This window comes from Pecten maximus, chromosome 13, assembly GCF_902652985.1.
Source record: "Pecten maximus chromosome 13, xPecMax1.1, whole genome shotgun sequence".
Taxonomy (NCBI): Eukaryota; Metazoa; Mollusca; class Bivalvia; order Pectinida; family Pectinidae; genus Pecten; species Pecten maximus.
The window spans coordinates 26,716,779-26,741,651 of record NC_047027.1 but is presented as its reverse complement, the minus strand read 5'-3'; the positions used below and the strand labels follow the sequence as shown (position 1 = coordinate 26,741,651).

At 37.0% G+C, this 24,873-nt stretch overlaps 1 protein-coding gene across 1 annotated transcript; it reads left to right on the top strand.

The window, feature by feature from the left end:
* The first annotated feature begins 19,290 nt into the window (after window positions 1–19,290).
* LOC117340586 lies at window positions 19,291–24,577 on the top strand. Its single transcript, XM_033902346.1, has 2 exons — window positions 19,291–24,393; window positions 24,449–24,577. Exons 1-2 carry the CDS (start codon window positions 19,291–19,293, stop codon window positions 24,575–24,577), a joined length of 5,232 nt encoding a protein of 1,743 aa, XP_033758237.1.
* Window positions 24,578–24,873: the final 296 nt, after the last annotated feature.

Below are 24,873 nucleotides of genomic sequence, written 5' to 3'. Positions count from 1 at the left end.
AGATGGGGTCTTTTTAATATTCTTTGTATGATTCAACAACTGTAATATCTTAGATGAGGAATAGAACCGGACTCATTCACAAGGACTCCTTGATATGAACAAGTTTCGTTGACTAGCATTCTTGACTGAGTACAGGTGTCCCACTTTGCTGTATGAAAATTTACAGATTTCAAATAGGCCTACGTTGGGAAGATACCGTCCTTTCGTAAATGCGTCAGGTTACATCACGACAAAATATGTCAATTGTTATATAAACTAAATAGAAACGATAATAATAAAAGGATAACATTACACTGTATTTTCTATATCAGTTTACTCATACGACGTCAAAAGCAACATTTTCACATACACAAAATTGAAATTGAGGCTATGGAAAAATACACGGAAAATTCAGAGGAATTAAGTCTCTTTTGCAAAAACAAAAGTCGTAAATTCGCACTTCCTCAATCGTTTGCTCTATGAAATGGTGTGTTTTCGAAATTTATATTGTGACCATTCCGGATACACTTTAAATTATCAAATATCCAAAACTTTTTGAATTGATGTAATCATTGCGTCACACTCGGATCCATCGCGCATCAATCCGTGCCAACCGACGAGTGATTGATACAATCTGATATTACTTTCCTGCTATTGTTGTAAAATAAAGTTTGATATCACTATCCACTCGTCTCTGCAATTCTTTCAGTGCTTCAATATCAGGAATTTTGTTATATCCTTATTTTCAAAGCTTGTGTTTCTTATTTGAATTCAATGGATGTGCCATGAACGTCAATTACCTTCACTTTGATTATGTCCTAGAACAATCTATAGCCGTCATAGCAATGGATTTAGTTAAGAGAAGCTGTCAGTATTTTGTAGGTAATTTGCCCTTGCAACTTCTTAAAAAATATCACTTGCCAAGGTGAAATTTGTTCTCTGGCAACTGCTTTACTCAAGCAGTTGTTTTGTCACGTACCTGTATGACCTATATCAGCCATTTCGGTAGATGTCTGGCTTTTAAGACACTTAATATTCTATAACCTATAACGCGTTATACAGGTGTGCTCCAAAATGTTACAATCCAAAATAAATCGTGAACAATGGCGGAAGGTTAGGGCAATTAAGACAAACTAGAGAAAAATGTAACTATATGATTACAAGTAATTAGAAAGGTACATCAGACCGAGAGAAAAAATCATGTTACTGTGTACAACTTAATTGTAACATGTAAGTGTGTACATTTTAACTACAACAAATAATTGTGTACAATTTAACTAAATTATGTAAATATGTACATTTTAAATGCATCACATGATTGTGCATAATTCAATTACAAAGTGTAAAAGTGCAGAATTTAATTACATCATATGATTGTGTACAATCTAATCACACCATGTACCTGTGTACAATCTAATTACATCATATAATTGTAACCAATTTAACTATACCATGTAACTGTACACAATTTAATTATACCATATATGTTTGTACAATTTAACTATACCATGTACCTGTGTACAATTCAATTACATCATGGAAATATGTACCTACAAATGTATGTGATGCATGATGCATGATGCATATACTCTTTCCTTTATATCTCGTGTGTAATGTACATTTTGAATTAATCTTCATACCTTGAGGAAGTACAGATTCATTACATACTGCGAACACGTGAGTTCATCGGGCAATGTCAGTGTCTTAATAATAATCGATCAAGGACGATTCTGTGAATCATGAAGGAGAAAAGTTTAAACAGGAACAGAGCAGAAGATCATATAATAACCAAGAATGATCAAGTCAATAGAGCAAAAATATCTAAGTAAGGAAAAATGATGCATAACTATATTTTGTTTGATCACTTTACCTTGTACAAACTGAACAATTTATGCCATTCAAAATTAAATATGAATCTTCTTTTTTCAAAAATGTTTAGTAAAATTTATGAAAGTTTAAGCGTTATTCAGTCTAAACACATTTTTCAAAAGCACAAAAATATCGCAGATATAAACATAGGAAAATACATATCATAGAGTGCCTCTTCTAATAAAAAGTAAACATTGATTTAGTTTCTGAATTGTTCAAAAATGAAGAGAGGCTACGGAAGCTTATAACAAGTAAGCAGGTTATCACATACAAAGGTACAAGTTCCTGCCCCTTGTAAAATACATGACTTCGCAGTTATGTTCATGATAAACGCATTGCAATTTTGAATTCGTTTACAAGAAAATACGCATTTAAGTTTGCTTTGTATTGAAACGTCACTTCCTATTAGGGGTGAAACGTCAAATAAATTGTTATTGACGTGTAGTTGACTCCTACAGTGACTGTGACAGGGATTGAAGATGAACAGTTTCCGTAGTGTTGTTTGGTGGTGATGTTCCTACAAAAGTAACGGTAAATAGTAATTACACATTGATAACAGTGTGAGGAATTCAGTGAATTAATGGCAGATTAAACGTTTTGGTTCCTTTAGTTTTGACTTATATACGATATACGGCTGAAGACAAAAAGACATGTCATATGGACATACATGAAGCAAGTGAAGGAATTTTAATAAGAATAACATGCAAACTTTTGACAATTTAAAAAATATACAATCTTGTCAATTTGAATAAGTAATCAAAGTCTTTATTTTTCATATTTTTAAAACCTGGAATGATATTCCCTTAGTAAACGTGAACATATAAGGGGCTGGCGCAGTTGTTACACACACGCTGTTCACCTACTCGTCTGGTACTATATTCCCGGATCGGACAGAAAAATATAAGGGATAGCACAGTGGTAACTCACTCATTGTTCACCTATTTGTCTGGGATGTGATTTACCTAGTGGAAGTGAAAATGTGATAATTAAGTGCTACATCTTATTGATAAAGTACGATTAGGGATGATATTTTTTCTATAGCTAGCGAATAAATGCAGACGCCTATGTTTTGACCACGTTTCAGACAGTGTTCGAAACCCTCATGACTTATTTTGGCTTATACATGTATTCTGTATTCTGACACAGACCATTCTTCAGAACAAATTCAAGATCATCTGTCTGTAGTGGGTTTAAAACATCATATCATTGTAAATGTATATTATTCAAATAAGAAGATATATTGATGATATTTTGAAACTACTTAATCGACAATCACATGTGATTACGACACGATGTTTTCGTATTGAACGATTATAAGCAGACGATAGGTTTACCGCCATGTGTTGTCTTATATATTACGGTTGAAACATAGTTTTACTCATGAAAATCATTCAGCATCAAGGGATAACATCATACTTGCCATGTTTATTCCATTTAATATCTCGTGCATAGGTTTTATCTGCCGCTACAGGCTTTAGTTTATCTCGGTAAACACGGTTCGTCTTTACGACAGCCATCATTGTTTATCTTTTCGGAATCTCTTTAAAGTTATCTGCTTGGTGTCTACTAGGCTCGCTCGGATCATATCATTGACTGTGTAGCGGCTTGGGAGATATCTCGTGCTTGAATTCTTAAAGTGATTTCATTGGTTCGCACTACCTTTATATTGCGCGCCGGAAAATGTTAAGTTCAGTGAAGGTTTGACCTCACTTACGTAAGCTGATTAGCTCTACTTTAGCGCAGGATGGAGAAATCAGAGGTAGCAGAAGTTGCAGCTAAGGATAAGGTACGAAAAGCCACTAGGAGATATAAGGAGTTACTAGGAGCATTTAGTCTTTTAGTTCGTATAACGACACAAACAAAAAGTAAAGCAGCCCATATGTGGCACGGGTATAATAATCATCGAGGGAACATGCTGAGTTTGGTTTTACGATTTTATCATGGGTATCAACCGAAGACATCACAGGTGACGATGCAATATTTTTGGTCAAGCAGGAGGCAAACACACTGCCAATAAGAAAATAATCAACCAACACAAACATACATACGGTTCTAAATTAAATCACTTTGGCAATATAAAAGTTCATCAAAACACTGGCAACAAACTAGGCTCGTTCGCTCCATATTACAAAAGTACTGCATTAGCAGAAAACTTGCAGAATGTGTACATCGGTTGCTGATTCAAAAGCATCCTACATCTTTTTTCAACATCCAGAGAGTGTCTTCAGACAAGCCATTTGCTTTTAAAATAAACAGAGTTACTTCCAATTCATATGATGGCTATAGACTAATGAATCTACAACTTTTACAGCAACGCATAGATGCTATACACATAGATGCTATACACATAGATGCTATACACATAGATGCTATCACCATTCATGTTCTTAATTGTATTAAAGTTTGTAAGATAGTTGCAAATGACAAGAAAGTGTCCCCGGTGAAATTTACATCAGAAGTGAGAATACTTGGACTTGCTAGTGTCATTGCGGCTAACTGTCAAGGATGCAATGAACGCTTTAGGTTGGACACAAGCCCCCAAATTCACAATGGTGGAACTCATCATGATATAAATGTAAGAGCGGTCTTGGGAAGTATGGTAACTGGTGGCGGGGCGGCACATTGAACGAATGTATGGCTGCTCTAAACGCCCCCGGTATATCTTGAGTAACCTTTTCTAATATAGAACCAAAAATAGGAAATTTGTTGTATATATCCGCTAAAGATGAATTATTGGCAACTGGAGCTGAGGTGAGACGAATAGCAATAGAGAAGGGAATGACCGCAATGGAATCCCATGCAATACTGTTATTTGTGATGGTGGTGGAGCAAGCGCTCAAATCAACATTCTTACAATGCCTTGGGTGGGGCTGCTGTAATCATCGGTGCAGAGACTAGGAAATTGCTGCATACAGGTGTCCGTAACAAACACTGTTACATTTGCTCACAGTCCGAAGCCAACCACACTCAGCCCAGACCATATGGATGTTATAAAATTGGTTAGAAAGATTGTAGAGGGTTTTCAACAGGCAGAAAAGACACATGGCCTAAGGTATACAACTGTGATGCCAAGGTACAGGAACAAGTACAGACCCGTGTACGTTCGCAGTTCCGATTTAAGCGTAGCGTTTCCGTAGCATTACCGTACCATTTCCGTAGCATTACCGTAGCATAACCGTACCATTTCCGTAACAATTCCGTAGAATTACCGTACCATTTCCGTACCGTTTGCGTCCACTCACCGTAGCATTACCGTAGCATTTGCGTTTACCTATTTTCACTCACAGACCGTCTCATAACCGTTCGGTAGAACATTTTGCGGAATGTATTTTTTATCGAAACGAAATTTAGTTAAATATACTTACCGAACGTCAAAAAAGAAATGTAGCGACAGCAAATAATTTTATAAGGAGGTGAGAATTAAATAGATACGGCTATAAATCTGTCTGTATCTTTGTATAGAAAAAATAACACTCTCACAAAAAGCAAGTCAAGTCACATGGTCCATCGATCTTAATGTAATAAAAAATGGCGGATCCTAGTAGTAGTCGACGCATTACGATGGAAACCAAGTTGAAGATCGTGTTAAATAAACAATATAACATTTACTGTGCTATAGTCTAACCTTTAAAACAGTTACATATAATATGCACTGGTCAGGCTACATGTATAGGGTACAAATGGTCCAGACAGTATCACACAGGTAAACTAGGGTAATCAGACTTAATTGTCAGCAATGATACAAACAACACAGCATGTTGTATACAGGTAAACTAAAGGTAAGGTATTTTGTGGACCAAGTGATATAGGTGTGAAAGGTAGAACAATAAGAGATAATCATAGCCTACAGGTAAGGCTATAGACTGATACATAAAACGTCCAACTTTAATGAGAATGTCATCGTGATCTATGGAGTTATTCATTATTTATTTCAATTTTAAAACCCAAAGGTCTAATCACAGAATTGATAACAAATTGATAAAATCAGAGACGTATATATTACATGTGTGATATATATATATGTGTGTCTCTGATAAAGTATAACAAGAGTAAATTAATTACATAGTAAGAGCAAATACGGTATATAAAGTGCATACACATGTGAAATAGAACTGATGTCCTAAATAGAAATCATCCAGACAATCAAGTAAGTCTTGTTATGAACAGTAAACAAGAGACCTAATTCTGAAAACAAATCTTCGTCCGACATAAATCTCTCAAGTGAAACGTTAAAAAACTGTCGGGAACATGACGAAGGTAGTTAAAATTAATTAGGACTCTTTTAAGAACATTACAATTTCTTACAATAATCCAGCATTTACAGGGATAAAGCAAGGTTGAGCTACTCGACCTAGTCAAAAAAAAAAGATGTGGAACTAAAAAGTTAAATTATCCTGTAAAAGTTCGATCAAGCAGGCTAAGTACAGATTTGAATAAAAATATATGTATTAATGCCTTCATACCAGACTAGGTAAGTTGAATTGTGTACAAATTTACATGTAATATGGACTATTATCGTTTAATTTTGATTTAAAACATAGAAATAAAAAAAAAAAAAAAAAAAAACTTGCTATGGTGACCATTTTTCAGAGCAGTAATCTAACTGACTGCACTAATGTACAGAGAGCGAATAACATTTTGAAAATCCAAATATGTAGATTGGCATGACCTTACCAACCACTTATCTAACATGAAATAAAAAGTTAAGATTCGGAGTGACCCATACACCCAAGTCTTTAGCATGTGTTTCTTTCTTTAGAGATTCCTCACCCAAGCTGTCGGGATACTCAGTTGTATATCTTTTGTTGCTAAACGTTATATAACAATTTTTTTTTATATAAAACGTACATTTTAAAGTTTTACACCCGTCGTAGACTCTGTCAATATCGGATAGGAGTCTTAAATATGGGATGTTCTCTGTACGCCAACATTTTTTTAACAATAGGTAGGTGTTGTTTCAGGAAACAATGGGAGGGTAATTATATACTGCTTCATATAAGCTGTCTTTTTTCCTGTACATTCACCTGAAGGAAACCAATCCACGTTATAATGCAAGAACAAACCCCATTCTGATAATGACCAGCAGAATACTGATTTACATGTTGGTATGGACTCTAGATCTCTATTTTTGGAGCTTGACCGAGATATCTATCTACGGATGAATTTAAAAGTGCTATAAAGCTTCTGAAGGCATACAGCATTGACAGTCTCAATATTACAATGAAAATTTTGTAAATCAAGCCTTGCTTACTATTTTAAACAATTGTATTGGACTCTGGTGGAAATGGAGGCCTTTTACGAAATGCATTTTTTGACGGAAAGAAACTAGAAATTAACTTAATTGGGTTTTCTTCCCAATTGTGTATACCCAGTATTATAATGATATGATGTGAAAAATATTATCCGTAAAATCTAAAAGCTAATTATCATCATATCGAAAGTAAATAACAAAGACACATTGTTGATTAGATGCTATTCATTACAATGAGTAAAAGTCGAGCTAATATACTGTATTTAGATATTCTACTAAGAACTTCCCTCGCTAAAGGTATCCCGCTTTAGTATGATTTGAAATTTCTTATTTTATATGATAAATATTGTTATTACGCCAATATATCTTTGCAAAATTCCGTTTATGTTAGGTCATATTGCTTTGGAGATGTTGTTTATAGACTTCGCCTGATGTAAAATCATTTTGCTTTTTAAGCGACAAGTTTTGTCATGCGCCGCAAAATCATTGGTTTTATAGTCTATTCGTAATAATAGCTTACCATGAGGAGCAGTCACCGGTCGGATCAGGAACAAGAGAAGAACAATCAAGGTATAGAAGACATCAGACAGGATCATTCTATGGAGAAGACAAGGAAGATATTTCGACTAGAAATAGATGAAATCACGTGACTACCTATTTCGATTTCATGTCCTGCTAAATGAATTCATTTTTTTCATAATATTATCTATATTGATTTATTCCAGTTAATTTGTCTGGATTAATCAAAACAAATGGTTTTTTTTTCTTTTTTGCGTGTAAGAGATTAAATTACAACGAGTACTGTCATCGGGTTTTCTTTTCTTTTTTTACAGAAAATGCTTTTATTAATGCTTGTGTATTTGTTTAACCCCTTAACTCCCAACTACGCCAAACTACGCCAATAGCACTTCGGTGTAAGATAAATGGTCGTATCTCCCTTATTTGCTTACCTATTGAAATACCGAATACACCTAATAAAACTGGAGAAAATATCCAACACCATTTGTTCTTTGTAAAATCTCATTTGACAAACTTTTTTGATGCATTTTATGAGTTGTAAAAACAAGGCAACTTTTATTTCGACAATTTTGAATTGTTGACGTCGTGTTTCAGCCGACGTAATCGTCAAAGCGCGGATTCGATATTGTATCTCACATTACTTAAAATATAACGGAAATGGGTGCGGAGAAAAGGAAGTACAATTGTAATGCATGTATGCGCCTATATGTGGTGAATTTCCAAATTTTTCTCACCCATGACATACAAACTCGGTTAAACACCGTATATCTCCGATATGGATATTTGACCACTGTTTTATATCATACCACATCACCCCCACCCAACTATCAGTGTTTATTTATGTTAGTTACGAGATGCATTAGGAAAGTAGATATCCATTGCATGATGTCGAATTCATTTGTCTGTTTTACTGCCTTATTTATGTAAAAACATATCCGCAGGGTCGCACCTTTTACCTTGACGTCTGGGATGATGAATGGGTAACTATCTCGCCGTTCTTTTAGTCGTCTGGGATGAGATTTCCCTATTGGACGTAAAAACATAGTTGTTAAATGCTACATCAGGGCTGATATTTTTATTGTTTACACAACGAACTAAATGCAGACGCCTATGTTTTGACCTCATTCAGACAGTGTTCGAAACCCTTGTGACCATATGGTCTTTTTAATTCTGTATTCTGACACAGACCTTTCTCCAGAACAATTTCAAGGTCACCTTAGATGAAGTGGGGCTGCAAACCTTAATAACTGCTTTACTACGTCAGTTCAGTAATCTCCTGTTATTCAAGATCAGAAATATCCGAAAACAGGTCATTTCCTACAATGGATTCAATTTAAAATATAATGATGAAATGTCGCTAAAAAGCCTGTGTAACGGTTTATCCTGCTTGGTTCACCGTTGTTCTACTCTCCAGGGTTCCTGCGTAAGATCGTCGCTGGTACTACTTCGCTGCTAGTGTATAAAACAACCAAACAACTACTGCGATTTGATGACATTTATTGCCAGACATTGGTTACATGAAACATCAACATAGAGAATTGCGAGTATTATGTGGGCACCCAGTGATACATATTCCGCGCCGGCGTAACATGAAATTAATGGATGAAAGTTGGCACACTCGGTGGCGTGAGGATGTCCGACTGTTAGCCCGGCGTTCCCTGGCGCTCCCCGGCGCTCCCCGGCGTCAGTCCCTACGCCTGGCGTACCTGGCGAAAACCCGTGCCCGCCTACCTTACGCCACAGCCATCACCTCACCCGTCACAGTCCACCGGCCACCTCACTTCACCGAGTGCTATTTATAGATATCGTGTGCTCTCACCTGTTGTCCGGTCGTCACAGCTACAGGTGTCTAAGAGACTCCCGACTACAGTGCACGGGTATATATAGCCCCGACCCCACATAATACGTCGCAATCCTTTACATGTAACAACACAGATAGTACGCACTCAATACAAATACAGGTAAATATATAGAATACACGTGCAACAAATACACGATCATTACACTTGTAGCCTTAGAATTACTTGCATTATGGAAAATTCAGGCATCTCTGTCAGATGACATGATGAAAAGAAATGTACAGGACTCAAGCGTGCACAGTAAAACCACGCCTTGTGCATTCAGCAATAACGATCATATTCCTCACATATGACACAGAGTAAGGTAAGACGACCCGACCTGGTGTCACCTTTGTGGGATGATATGTGCTTAATTGCAATGATGTTGTTCAATACAAACAATTGGAGTATATAATCTGTCCTCTCTATGTTACCGGTTTCGGCTTATCTCTTTTACACAAACATTGAACTACAGCTACAGACGCTCAATTTTGTGACAGCATTGTTACAATGTATGTGTATTAGATTAAGCAGTTGGTAAGTGTGTCAAACGAGGACAGGGGCAATGACATGTGTGCGCATTAAAAAAAGCTAACGCATTACTTTTATTTACGGGAGAGAAGCATTACTGGACACAGCATTTTTCAGGGCGGTATACAAAATGACATTTTTTCATCTACAACGATTCACCATGCTCGTACCTGTAGTGGCAGTGAGGATTGCCAAAAGGCTGTAAGTTTGATTTTTTTTCAATGAATAATTGAAGTGAAAATTGTGATGCTGTTATTTATGATTTGTTTCACATTTCAGGGTACACACCATATCAACGGTGGAATACAGGATTCGATCGATGAAAGAAAGAGATTTACCAAAAGTAAATGCATTACTGGATACCGAAAAGTGGATCATGGAGAAAGCATACTTAGACTGTGCGTTTAAAACAGATCCACGTGGTTTTGTTGTGGCTGAGAGCAAGAACGAAGAAATCATTGGTAGGTAATAAAATATTTCATCCTCTTGGTGGTGAAAAAGGGGATCTCAACCGGAAGGGGAACACTAGGCCTGTCGAACGTTTGGCAACTTAAGACTCTTACCCCGGAAATTGACTAACTCCTATGGGATTCCTTAATTTCAGTGTATTGTCAAATTTGAAAAATATTTTACTTTGCCATCATAATGATCAGCTCTATAATTTTACTTAAATTCTCAAATAAGTTTGAACTATCGTTATACTACATAATGCATAACGATACTTTAATGTAAGTCGTTACGATGAAAAACAAATGATGTAGATCGTCATTACCTACCTAAGTTTGCGCAAAAAAGGTTTTACTTTTGTTCTGCAACCGTAATTCTGTTGCCGCGTTGTGTCAAAGTATGACGATCATGTGACAATCACATGTCCAGCTAGTGTGAGGTGAAATCGTCAACTCACGGATGTAGAAAGCTTTATACGTCTCCGATCAACTCAATAACACTATTTTTGGTATAAAGGAATATTAAAACATTATTTCATCGAAAACGGCATACATTCTGAATAAAGCAGTCGTCTTCAGTTGTTTACGACATTACAGTAAACTTTGAATCGAATTCCGGGGTCATGCTATCCGGACGTATTTGTGGCGATTATGACACTTTTTGAACGGAGATACGGGGAAATTAACTGTTCATGCTATCAAGAAATTATTGCTAAAATGATTGTAAACACATGTCTTTCGTCCTGAAATGCACACTCGTTTTCATATGGGAATGTCGTCATAATTGAATGCTAAAATGCTAAATTGTTTAAGAGCGTATTTAATACGACACTTTATTACTGCGGATGCTTTGTTTAGACTATTGTTATGAACAAACCGGGGATAGCAAAGTGTAAAAAATACCTGAAGTAGACAGGTATTCACCTCGGTCGTTGTAATTAGTCAGACCTATTGTCAAGGTATCTCATACAAACATCTTACCTGAAGTATTGCCTAATACAACCTAGTCACGACAGAAAAAGTATTATAATAATAGGGGTCTTATATGCGTACGCGACAGATCGGTAATCCGGACGGAATACCGGGGATAAGATATTTGGTATCCGAGTGACTACGGAACACCGCCAATTTCGAAAATATATATTAACGTTATACAATCTATATATTCCCTTGAAAAATATATGTCTGGTTCTCAGGTAGTTAAAAGATTCTCAATGTGATATTTTCATCAAAAAATACCTTACATTTTTCTCTTTTTTATCTCATTATCGTAATTTCGTAGATGTAGATGTCGGTTTCTGCTAACATATTATCACTTTACCGATATTTTTACCTACCGACTTTCAACATAAAACAACGCATTTCTAGCGTAATATTAAAAGTAAGAGAATGTTTCATACATTTTTTATCTTCATACATAATATAGTTATATAAATTAGCATATCACTTAATATAGTTATATCAATTACCATATGCAATGTTTGTGTGAGGAAATAGCCTAGATCCTTTGTGTTCAAACGTTAAAGTGCATCGCTCTAGATGCATTTAAATACTAAAATACACTTGTAAATATAATGGTTTCAATTTTAGGTTTTGTTGGAACGCTATCTCTCTCTAAAACACTTAAAGCTTCCGGATTGTGGGTGGTCAGGGAGGACTTTAGATCAACCGATGTTGGGTCTCGACTTTTAGAAGAAATCAACATTTGTCCAGAAACGAAGATCGGAGGATTTCATTTTCCGCACATGCAAAGGACATTTGAACTGTTTACAGGACCAATGAGCCAATCATACACCACCTGGTACAATTACGGGAAAATTGATAAAAACGTGTCCTTGGAAAATCAGCAGATATTCCAATCGAAGGAATCCACAGTAATTCTTCCACTTCAGCACGTATCGATATTAGATGTGATACAGTATGATACCCAAATCCACAAAATCCCACGAGAATCCTACATCACTAATTGGATTTCGCATGCTAATTCAATGACATACGTAGCAATGAAAGATGACGCAGTGTGTGGATACGCTGTACTACGGACACAGGATACCTACACCACAATCGCACCACTTTATGCGGACACCGAGTATATAGCAAACGAACTGTTTATCAAGCTAACAAGTGATGTTAATGATAAAGCTATCATCGGCTTTACTAGTCCCTTAGAAAATAACGCTGCGACAAAACTTTCTGTGAGAAACAGAATGATGAAAAAAGGAATGCCGATGATCATGGTGTTTAATCAGGAGCCGATCACTGTTGATATTCATCGAGTCTACGCCCTCGCTACAACTTCCCTGGGATTGTGTTAAAGATGGGGTCTTTTTAATATTCTTTGTATGATTCAACAACTGTAATATCTTAGATGAGGAATAGAACCGGACTCATTCACAAGGACTCCTTGATATGAACAAGTTTCGTTGACTAGCATTCTTGACTGAGTACAGGTGTCCCACTTTGCTGTATGAAAATTTACAGATTTCAAATAGGCCTACGTTGAGAAGATACCGTCCTTTCGTAAATGCGTCAGGTTACATCACGACAAAATATGTCAATTGTTATATAAACTAAATAGAAACGATAATAATAAAAGGATAACATTACACTGTATTTTCTATATCAGTTTACTCATACGACGTCAAAAGCAACATTTTCACATACACAAAATTGCAATTGTGGCTATGGAAAAATACACGGAAAATTGAGAGGAATTAAGTCTCTTTTGCAAAAACAAAAGTCGTAAATTCGCACTTCCTCAATCGTTTGCTTTATGAAATGGTGTGTTTTCGAACTTTATATTGTGACCATTCCGGATACATTTTAAATTATAAAATATCCAAAAATTTTGAATTGATTGAATCATTGCGTCACTCGGATCCATCGCGCATCAATCCGTGCCAACAAACGAGTGATTGATACAGTCTGATATTACTTTGCTGCTTTTGTTGTAAAATAAAGTTTACATTTTTTATAGTCACTATCAATATCATATTATTCATTTGAAATCACTATTCCGCTCGTGCTGCAATTTTTTCAGTGCTTCAATATCAGGAATTTTGTTATAATCTTATTTACAATGCTAGTGTTTCTTATTTGAATTCAATGGATGTGCCATGAACGTCAATTACCTTTAATTTGATTATTTCTTAGAACAATCTATTAGGGATAGTTTGAAACGATGACCCACAACAACCGTTATAGCAATTGCTTTAGTTAAGAGAAACTGTCAGTATTTTGTAGGTAATTTGCCATTGCAGCTTCTTAGCAAACATCACTTGTCAAGGTGAAATTTGCTTCTCTGGCAACTACTTTACTCAAACAGTTGTTTTGTCACGTACCTGTATGGCCCATATCAGACATTTCGGTGGATGTCTGGCTTTTAAGACGCTTAAAATTCTATAACCGATAACGCGTCCTTCTGGTGTTCTCCAAAAATGTTACAATCCAAAATAAATCGTGAACAATGGTGCAAGACTGAGACAATTAAGACAAACTGGAGGAAAATGTAACTATATGATTACTAGTAATTAAAACAAAACATGTTACTGCGTCCAACTTATTTGTAACATGTAAGTATGTACATTTTAACTACAACAAATAATTGTGTACAATTAAACTAAATCATGTTACTGTGTACATTTTAAATACATCACATAATTGTGTATAATTTAATTACAGTTACTGTGTCAACTTATTTGTAACTTGTAAGTATGTACATTTTAACTACAACAAATAATTGTGTACAATTAAACTAAATCATGCAACTGTGTACATTTTAAATACATCACATGATTGTGTATAATTTAAATACAAAGTGTAATAGTGCAGAATTTAATTACATCATATGATTGTGTACAATCTAATTACACCATGTACCTGTGTACAATCTAATTACATCATATGATTGTGTACAATCTAATTACACCATGTACCTGTGTACAATCTAATTACATCATATGATTATGTACAATCTAATTACACCATGTACCTGTGTACAATGCAATCGCATCATATAATTGTAAACATTTTAACTATACCATGTAATTATACACAATTTAATTATACCATATATGTTTGTACAATTTAACTATACCATGTAATTATACACAATTTAATTATACCATATATGTTTGTACAATTTAACTATACCATGTAATTATACACAATTTAATTATACCATATATGTTTGTACAATTTAACTATACCATGTAACTGTACACAATTTAATTATACCATATATGTTTGTACAATTTAACTATACCATGTAACTGTACACAATTTAATTATACCATATATGTTTGTACAATTTAACTATACCATGTACCTGTGTACAATTCAATTACATCATGGAAATATGTACCTACAAATGTATGTGGTGCATGATGCATGATGCATATACTCTTTCATTTATATCTCGTGTGTAATGTACATTTTGAATTAATCTTCATACCTTGAGGAAGTACAGATTCATTACATACTGCGAACACGTGAGTTCATCGGGCAATGTCAGTGTCTTAATAATAATAATCGATCAAGGACGATTCTGTGAATCATGAAGGAGATAAATTTAAACAGGAACAGAGCAGAAGATCATATAATAACCAAGAATGATCAAGTCAATAGAGCAAAAATAACTAAGTAAGGAAAAATGATGCATAACTATATTTTGTTTGATCACTTTACCTTGTACAAACTGAACAATTTATGCCCTTCAAAATTAAATATGAATCTTCTTTTTTTTCAAAAATGTTTAGTAAAATTTATGAAAGTTTAAGCGTTATTCAGTCAAACACATTTTTCAAAAGCACAAAAATATCGCAGAAATAAACATAGGAAAATACATATCATAAAGTTCCTCTTCTAAAATAAGTCAACTTTGCTTTCGGTTTTTAAATTGTTCAAAAATGAAGAGAGACTACGGAAGTGTATAACAAGTAAGCAGGTTATCACATATAAAGGTACAAGTTCCGGTCCCTAGTGAAATACATAACTTCGCAGTTATGTTCATGATAAACGCTTTGCAATTTTGAATTCGTTTACAAGAAGATGCGCATTTAAGTTTGCTTTGTGTTGTAACGTCACTTCCTGTTAGGGGTGAAACGTCAAATAAAGTGTTATTGACGTGTTTGAAAGTGTCTTCAATATAGTCGACTTCTACAGCGACTGGGACAGGGATTGAAGATGAACAGTTTTCCGAAGTGTTGGTTGGCGGAGACGTTCCTATAAAAGTAACGGTAAATATTAATTACAAATTGATAACAGTGTGTAGATTTCAGTGAATTGATGACTCATTACACGTATTAGTTACTTCAGTTTTGACTTGAACGATTTACGGATGAAAACAAAAAGACAGACTGGACCGCTAGAGTACGATATGGTTACTGACTCAATGCTAATCCTTTACTTCATTGATAGGATTCAAGACTCTTTGTTTCTTTACCAGACTCTTTACTCGGGGAAATCAGTACACCACACTTTCAGCCAATCAAAAGTGACGTTTCCAAATGCGATGTAACATTATTTTTTTGATAAAGTAGCTTGATAGTAACGATACAACAAAGACATAACATTTGCGGTGATGAAAGTCGCGCATATTTACGGCACATACATTTACTCGCTAAAATTTAGAATAAATTGTGTTTATCATCTTCATTAAATGTATTTACTAAGCATATTTCGACTGAATTTAAGATAATTAAGGTTCACGAAAATAATCTCTAATTACCACCAAAATGCAAGCAATAAAAGAAACACGTTATAACTATACGTGTATACGTCAATATCTATTTTGATAAATTAGGAACGATTGCGTTCCCTTCCCCTTGATGTATAAGTGTAAGACAACTCCCTTTTTTTTATAACATGACTATTCCTGTTGATATTAGTTTAAACTCTGGTGTTTGAATCATTCAAAATGTCCTCAGAATTTATTTTCTCTAAATGAAATATTTAATTGATATTTCTGATTCGGTCTTATAGATTCTACAATCGATTATAATTACATACCGACCTATCATCAATATAGCTGTTCCTCAGTGTCTATTCTTCACAATTTGCTTTAAATGACGTCTTAGCAAAAGTAAATACAGCGTTCTTGTACGGTATCTAGACTAGACGTCACGTGTCTAAATAATGTCTATGTAGTGTAGACAAAGCTATGGATTTATCTGTTTACCCTATACATTTATATAGTTACCATTGTATGATAAGGATTTTACCTCATCCAAGGTCAGTTTACTTTCATGCTACTATCATTCTGATCTCTCAGAGTTACCTCCCTTAGCCTGACAGCCGATGGGAGCTGTTTTTCACAGGTAAATGTAAATTTGAAAATCAATTATAACAGTTTACAGCGTATATACGGTATGTCACATTGAAATATACATGAAGCAAGTGTAGTGATATTTTCAATTATAATAACATGCAGAATTTTCACAAAAGTTAACTTCATTAAGTATAGATATAATCACTACATCTAATACTTCTTTGAAAACATTCCATTTAAAGACTACACCTCATTTTGACTGCGTTTACAGTAGTATGCCCGCAGTTGGTTATGAACATTTCCGATAGTTAACGCGTGAAGTATTTTTTAGCATGTCAGATATGCCAAGTGTACAATTTTCTTCCGTTGAAAATTTTAAAAGTGAAGGACTAATGACACCACCTTGGCGCACACTTTAGGACGTTAATTTAAGACTTTCATTGGGTGTCAGACAAGGCTTTCAACTCGCAGTATACTTAAATAACTTAGGTTATTTATATTTGTCTACTTTTGAAATATATCTTCATGTTTTGTCTGATGAATGCTAAAAAACATACTGATACAAGTAATCACATATGTATTAGTTTAATTAGAATTAGTAACTTTATTATTCATGTATACATGTATGTACATGTACGTGTGTTTGAACGCCATCTCAACATTAAGTAGTGCTTGAGAGGATAGATTAATCTACAAAATGCATATTTGTGAGGTTTTCCTGTTGCATATAAATAAAATCATGATTATGGAAAATTGTGCTTTAGATATGTTTGACATGCTAAAAAAAGTAAATTTTTAAATTTTAAATTTTCCTCAAATTTAGTCTGTATAAAGTATATACAATGTTTATGCATATATACGGAGAGCTTTTAAATAAGTATACAATAAAGACTATGACAATTTTGCATGTGTTTCTACTTAAACATATCACTATGCTTACCTCACGTATTTCAGTAGGACATGTATACACTGTAAACTGCTATATTTGATATTGAAATCTACATTAGCCTGTGCAAATCATTAACCATTTGGTGAGGATACCCCCTTTACTCATATTGGTGTTAAGCAAGGTCCACTACGACTATCAGCTGATATAATGATTAATCATTTACCGTATGCGGTTATTGTGTTTTTGTATGAGTCTACATATTGTGAAAATATTAAATTGCCACCGCATTGTCGGAATACACCCACCATACATATACACGCATATGTAAACGACAGTGACGAAAAACAGCTGTATTTTGGGATTGTAGCACGTACGTCAATTTGACTAGCCTACTTCAAAGTGAAACAACGTTTAAAAGGCGAACATATTTGGATTATTGTTGATACCGTTTCACTTCGAAATGATTATTTTTGATGACTATTGCAGGATAAATAGAATACATTGACACTTAATATGTATTCTCTATATCTATAAACGTACCGTCATGTTCACAGACGTAGTTAAACTGGCTATTCTCGCCACTTCTCTGACGTAGCTCGTTAACACTGGTCGCTATAGCATTACGATGACCATCCGTTGTGTACCCTAAACACCTGGACGGGATGTCATTAGATGTGGTCTGTCCTGTCCCCCAAACCCACACCCAAACATCATCACTGACCCGTCGATCCAGTCCTACCCAGTAGTCCAAAGGTATATTTAGACCTGTCAGAGAAAGTGCATGTTACGGCCTAAATGTTAGTTTTATGTTGAATTTATTGTTTAGTTTCATTTGTGGTAATTTTGTTAAGATTCCGGAAAATACGGTTATCCGGTTTCCGGTTTTAGTATAGACGAATATTATGGGATAGCGTTATCCAAGCGCAGCACATGTTTTGAGTATGAGAAGATTCGTTCGGACTATCGTAGGATACGATACGGTAACTAATTACTGTTGAATGATTTGAATATGATTTATGCTTGTTTAGGAATCCATGTCATCATGTTATAATGTCATTTTGGATAATTCGGCCAATATATAAATATGTCAGTGAACCGTGGACAGACGACAAGTCCCTCGTGCATTCTAGTCTATCACTTGATTTCTGCTGTATTTGTATGCTATGATATGATTGATACATTGCTGTTTCATTGCTGTTTAACTCGCTATAAATGTGTAAGAGTAATAGTATCGTAATAGTATTGTATTTTGCTATATTTATCAGGTTCGGTTAAATTCATTCTGGGCCGAAATGTCCTAGTCTTGTCAAGTCATGTGTATTGTATACTGAATAGTAGAGGGCGAGTTGTCTCGATCTCATCTACAGATCAAACTCGTCATGTGTTATAGATGATAAGGCATAATAGTAACTGTTGCTTAGTTAATTAGTCTAATAAGTACTGTTTCTTTTCGTTACAGTCAATCTATCTACGTAGAACTATCATTGAGTCACTACACCTGTACTGTACATGTATGTAGTTGAATTGATGTCAAAGATAATAAACACAGATGAAGCCAGGAAGATGGAATTGACCTCATTTATTATTACGATAGCCGGAACGATTTCGAGGCGTATTCGACGCCTACATTCATTGACGTATCTTCCTAGATGTAAGAGGTATGATCTTCAAGCTTTTAAGTGATACAGATCTGGAACAAGATGGCTACTAGAGACAGAGAAGCTGTAGAAGGTTACATGTATGACTTAAATTCAGATTCTGGACGGGCCAGAAAATTTAGTGAGAAAGGCATGCAGTACAATATGGAACAGCTTGACAAAAAATACAAGTCTCTATGTAGGTCAGAAAGATATTTAAAAGAAATAGCCACTGAAGATGACGAACCTTTGGATATTGTGCGTAAAAAATACAGTATGTGGATGAGTGAGTTCGAAAAATATTTGGAACTGTATGACATTTTGCTGCCCCAAGTCTCTTCCCATGAGCATGATGAGTTTGCTCAAAGGTTCAATGAGAATTATGGTTCTGCGAAAGAATTCAAAAGTTGGATTGAGAACTACATTTCCTCGCGGAGTGCTATGACATTGAGTAAGAACACTTTATCTGTAGCCGAAGAGTTGAGTGTGGCTGGCGAGAAAATAGACCAAGGCATTATAAAGAAAACTGATCCAGAAGCCGATGATAATGTATCCGTTTCCAGTACTGCCAGTTCATACGCGTCTCTGAAACGTATCAAAGAAGAACAGGTTAGGGTAGAATTAGAGACAAGGAAACTAGCGTTATCAAAGAAACATGAAATTGAGTTAGCTAAGTTGTCGCTAAAGCTCAAAGAGGAAGAGCTGGAACTTGATACCGGTATAGCTGTCGCTCAAGCGAGAAGCGGAGTACTCGACAAGTACGACTCAAATGAAAATCTTAATGCTTCAGTTGACCAGGCTCTTGCGTTCGAGCAACCGCGATTTACCTCCCCTAAGCCGCGACCATTGCCTGTACGATTTACAGATGAAAGTGTTTGTGCAAGTCCCCCTCCAGTCCTATATGATAGACCTAGACCGCATACGACTGGTGTAGCAGAAGTGTCATCGAGAACACTACCTGAACAATATGTTGATTCGTCCCATTCACAAACCGTAGTTCAGTCGGTAGTTCAACATTTAAGAAAACCTGTGGCAGAGGTAAAGAAGTTTAGTGGAGATCCTCTAGAATATCGCAGATTTATTCGTCAATTTCACTCGAAAGTTGTAATCAACACTGATGATGACGATGAAAGGATGAACTACCTTGAACAACTTACATTCGGAGATGCACATAAAGTGGTGTCAGGATTCAGCCATCTTAACGGCGACAAGGCTTATAAGGCAGCCATGAGTCAGCTGGAGGATCGCTATGGCGATGAGGAAGTTATAGCGACAGCTTTCATCAAGAAAGCATTAGACTGGCCCACCATTCGTCCTGGAGACCCGAAGGCACTCGATGACTTCTCTTTGTTTCTTGTAGAGTGTGATAATGCAGTTGGCACAGAATCAAATGGCGTTCTTGACTACTCGGACAATATTAAGAAATTAATGCTCAAACTACCCTTCTATCTGCATGATAAATGGAGGAACCAAGTATACAAGTACAAGGAAGCAAAGAGGAAGGTTCGGTTCCAAGATTTCATGAAGTTTGTGAAGGCAGAGGCTAAGAAAGTCAACGACCCTACGTATGGAAGTAATGCCACTGGGACTTCAAGACCAAAGACTCAGACAAAGATTGCACGTTCCAGCAATGCAGTTCCAGAGATTGTTACAGATTCTATACCTAAGAGCACCAGTGACACCGTACCTCCTCCAGCCCCGAATTATAGGTGTTTCTTCTGTGATTCTACTTCCCATTCTCTGGATACTTGCAAAAAGATAACTGCCAAACCTATGAACGAAAGAGTCAACTTCATTAAAGAAAAGGGATTATGCTTTGGCTGTCTCAAGAAAGGCCACTTGTCGAAGAGATGCCGTAATCGTTCCAAGTGCGGCATATGCAATAAAAGTCATCCATCTATCTTACACAACGAAGAAAGCTCGTCAGTTGTTAGTGTATCGAATGCCAGTACTGGTTATGCTATCGCAAAAGAAGATCAAAAGGGGGATTTGTCTTGTGCCATGGCGATAGTCCCAGTTAGAATTCGCTTGCGTGATAAACCACATAGTATAGAGACATACGCATTCTTGGATACAGGTAGTAGCGCTTCGTTTTGCACCGAGACAGTTATGAAACAGCTTGGAGCTAGAGGTAAGAAGACACAGCTTACACTGAGTACAATGGGTGAGCCATTTATCATGAACACATTTTCCATCAGTGGACTGCAAGTAAGTGACATTGACTCGGAAAATGCTATTGATCTTCCGCGAGTGTTCACGAAGGAGAAAATGCCCGTGTCTAAGAAGCACATCCCAACACAAGCAGAGGTGTCAAGGTGGGAACACTTAGCAAAGGTTTCACTAGCTGAGCCTAACTGTGAGATAGGTTTGATGATTGGCAGCAACGTACCAGATGCCTACTCGCCTATTGAGATACTTGCAGGCCCTAGTGGATCACCACATGCTACAAGAACTAAGCTTGGATGGGTGGTCTGGAATGTTCTTCGAGAAAGCGGTACTATACAAGTCAACAGAGTTCACATTCAGGATGAGTCTGGAGAAGACATCGAAGACATGGTTAAGAGATCTATGAACCTCGATTTCCCTGAGCGTCTTATTGACGATAGAAAAGAAAACTCGAGGGAGGACAAACAATTTTTGGATATGGCTGAAAACTCTATTTATAAGGATGGAGAACATTACTGCGTTTCGTTGCCATTTCGTAACATGGTCACTATTTTGCCTGATAACTCGGTAATGGCTAAACGGAGATTACGCAGCATTGAGAACAGGTTCAAGGCAGATCCCAAGTTCAAAGAAGATTACACTACCTTCATGGAAACACTGTTGGAGAAAGGTCATGCGGAACCAGCACCTGTGGGATTTGACAAAGGAAAGGTCTGGTACATTCCTCATCATGGTGTATACCACAAGAAAAAGAACAAGATTCGAGTGGTGTTTGATTGCTCTGCGCGATATCAAGGTGTCTCCCTTAACGACAACTTACTCCAGGGACCTGACCTTACAAACAATCTTCTTGGTGTGTTGATGCGATTCCGGGAGGAACCAGTGGCTGTCATTGGAGACATTGAAGCAATGTTCTATCAGGTGAAGGTCCCAGTAAATGAAAGAGACTATCTGCGATTTTACTGGTGGCCCAACGGGAATACTGCGAATGAGCCAAGGAGCTACAGGATGACGGTTCACCTGTTTGGAGCCTCATCATCTCCCAGTGTTTGCAACTTTGCTCTTCAGAAAACTGCAGAGGACAGTCAAGAACGGTTTCCCCAAGAAGTTCAGGACACACTGAAAAGAAATATGTATGTCGATGACTGTCTGACCTCCGTTGCTACCGAGAAGAAGGCGATTAGTCTTATACATGATGTGACTCAAATGTGTAAATCCGGAGGATTCCGACTTACCAAATGGACGAGTAACAGTGATGTGGTTGTGGAATCTATTCCAGAGGGTGATCGTGCCCAAGAAGTCAAGTTGCGGAGTCTGGATAGTAAGCCACCTATCGAAAGAGCTCTCGGAGTTTATTGGTTCATGGAGAATGACTCCCTTGGATTCCAAATTCAGATGAAAGACAAGCCTGTTACTAGAAGAGGTATTCTATCAGTAACCAGCTCAGTGTACGATCCTTTAGGAATTGCATCCCCGTTTGTTCTTAAGGCCAAGTCAATTCTGCAAAGACTTTGTGGGGATGGTAAGGGATGGGATGAGGAGATCACAGGAAAAGATCTGAAGGACTGGACCGATTGGCTGCTTCAGCTACCTGAACTAGAGCATGTTACCATTGATCGGTGTTACAAAGGGAAAAACCTCGGCAAGGTAACCTCCTGTCAACTTCATGGTTTCGCAGATGCAAGTGACATTGGATATGGAATGGTATTCTATCTTCGACTCGTTGATGTCACTGGAAAGATCCACTGCTCGTTCTTGTTCGGGAAGGCGAGAGTCGCACCACTGAAGGCAGTGACTATACCCCGGATGGAACTTACAGCTGCCTCTTCTCTAGTGAAGTTGGTCAGGATGGTGACAGAACAGCTGAATTACAACATAGATCGATTCTTCTTTTGGACCGACAGCACTTCAGTCTTAAGGTATATCGCAAACAAGAATTTGCGCTTCCACACGTTCGTAGCTAACCGCATTGCTCTTATCCACGAAGCTACGTCGGAAGATGACTGGTATTACATCAACACTAAGGAGAATCCAGCTGATGTTGCATCAAGAGGAACGAGCATTTCGAAGTTGCCTGACTCGTGGACTCGTGGACCAATGTTCCTCTGGAAATCCGAACGTGAATGGCCCGTTGTGGAAAAGGATGTTAAGATCACGGATAAAGAGAATGATCCTGAAATAAGGACGACTGCGTGCGCTACATCAGTTGTTTTAGACACAAACAGTGGTGTCGAAAATCTTTTCGACTATTACTCCAACTTTAATAAGCTTAGGAGGGCTACTGGATGGCTTATGAGAGCTATGGACAACCTGCAGGGAGCTGTTGAGAGGAGCCGGCAGATAAAACAGGACATCAGCAGTTCAGAATCTGATCCTGTGAAACGCGACCAGAAAATAAAGTTAACATTGTCGAAAGAGAGACAGGATAGACTTCTCAAAGGAAAGAAAAACTTTCGTACAGCGTGCCTGTCTGTGGATATTCTGGAACGAGCTGAAGCCGCGTTGATTAAGTATGAGCAACGAAAGTACTTCGCAGCCGAAAGCAGGATCCTTCATCAGGGCAATGGTGTTCAGTCGCGAAAACTCAAGAAGACTTCGAAATTATTCAAGATGGAGCCCTTTGTTAAAGATGGTGTCATTCGCGTAGGAGGTCGTCTTGAAAGAGCTGAAATTTCGTATGATGCAAAACACCCCGTGGTGTTGCCTAGGGAACCTGTCGTATCGAGACTCGTTGTGGATGATGCCCACAGATCATGTGGTCACTTAGGAAAGAACACTGTTCTTGCATTCATTCGAGAAAAATATTGGATTGTTGGTGCTCGCACTCTGGTGAAATCTATTCTTTCCAAATGTGTGACTTGTAGGAAATACAGAGCTCCATGTGTTGAGCAAAAGATGGCAAACTTACCCGCAGAGCGACTCGCAGCTGATCAGCCTCCTTTCAGCAGAACTGGGATGGACTTCTTCGGACCCTTTGAACTGAAACGTGGAAGGAGTGTGGTAAAGCGATATGGGGTATTGTTTACCTGTCTTGTGACTCGTGCGGTCCATTTAGAAGTTGCTGCGTCGCTCGATACAGATTCTTGCATCAACTCCATTCGACGATTTATCGCTCGCAGAGGAAAACCTGTATTTATTAGATCGGATAACGGAACCAACCTTATCGGTGCTCAACGAGAAATGAAGGAAAATATTCAGAAATGGAACACAGACAAAATTCGTGATAACATGTTGCAGAGTAGCATTCAGTGGGAATTCAATCCTCCCTCCGGTTCTCACTTCGGCGGAGTCTGGGAAAGACTCATTAGGTCTGTGAGACAGGTGTTGTACTCTGTTATGCATGAGCAGAATGCGAAACTGGATGACGAAGGACTTCAGACAGTCTTTTGTGAGGTAGAGGCTATCTTAAATGGACGCCCGTTAACTGAAGCATCGGATAACGTAACTGACCTACGGGTTTTGACCCCAAACCATCTGCTA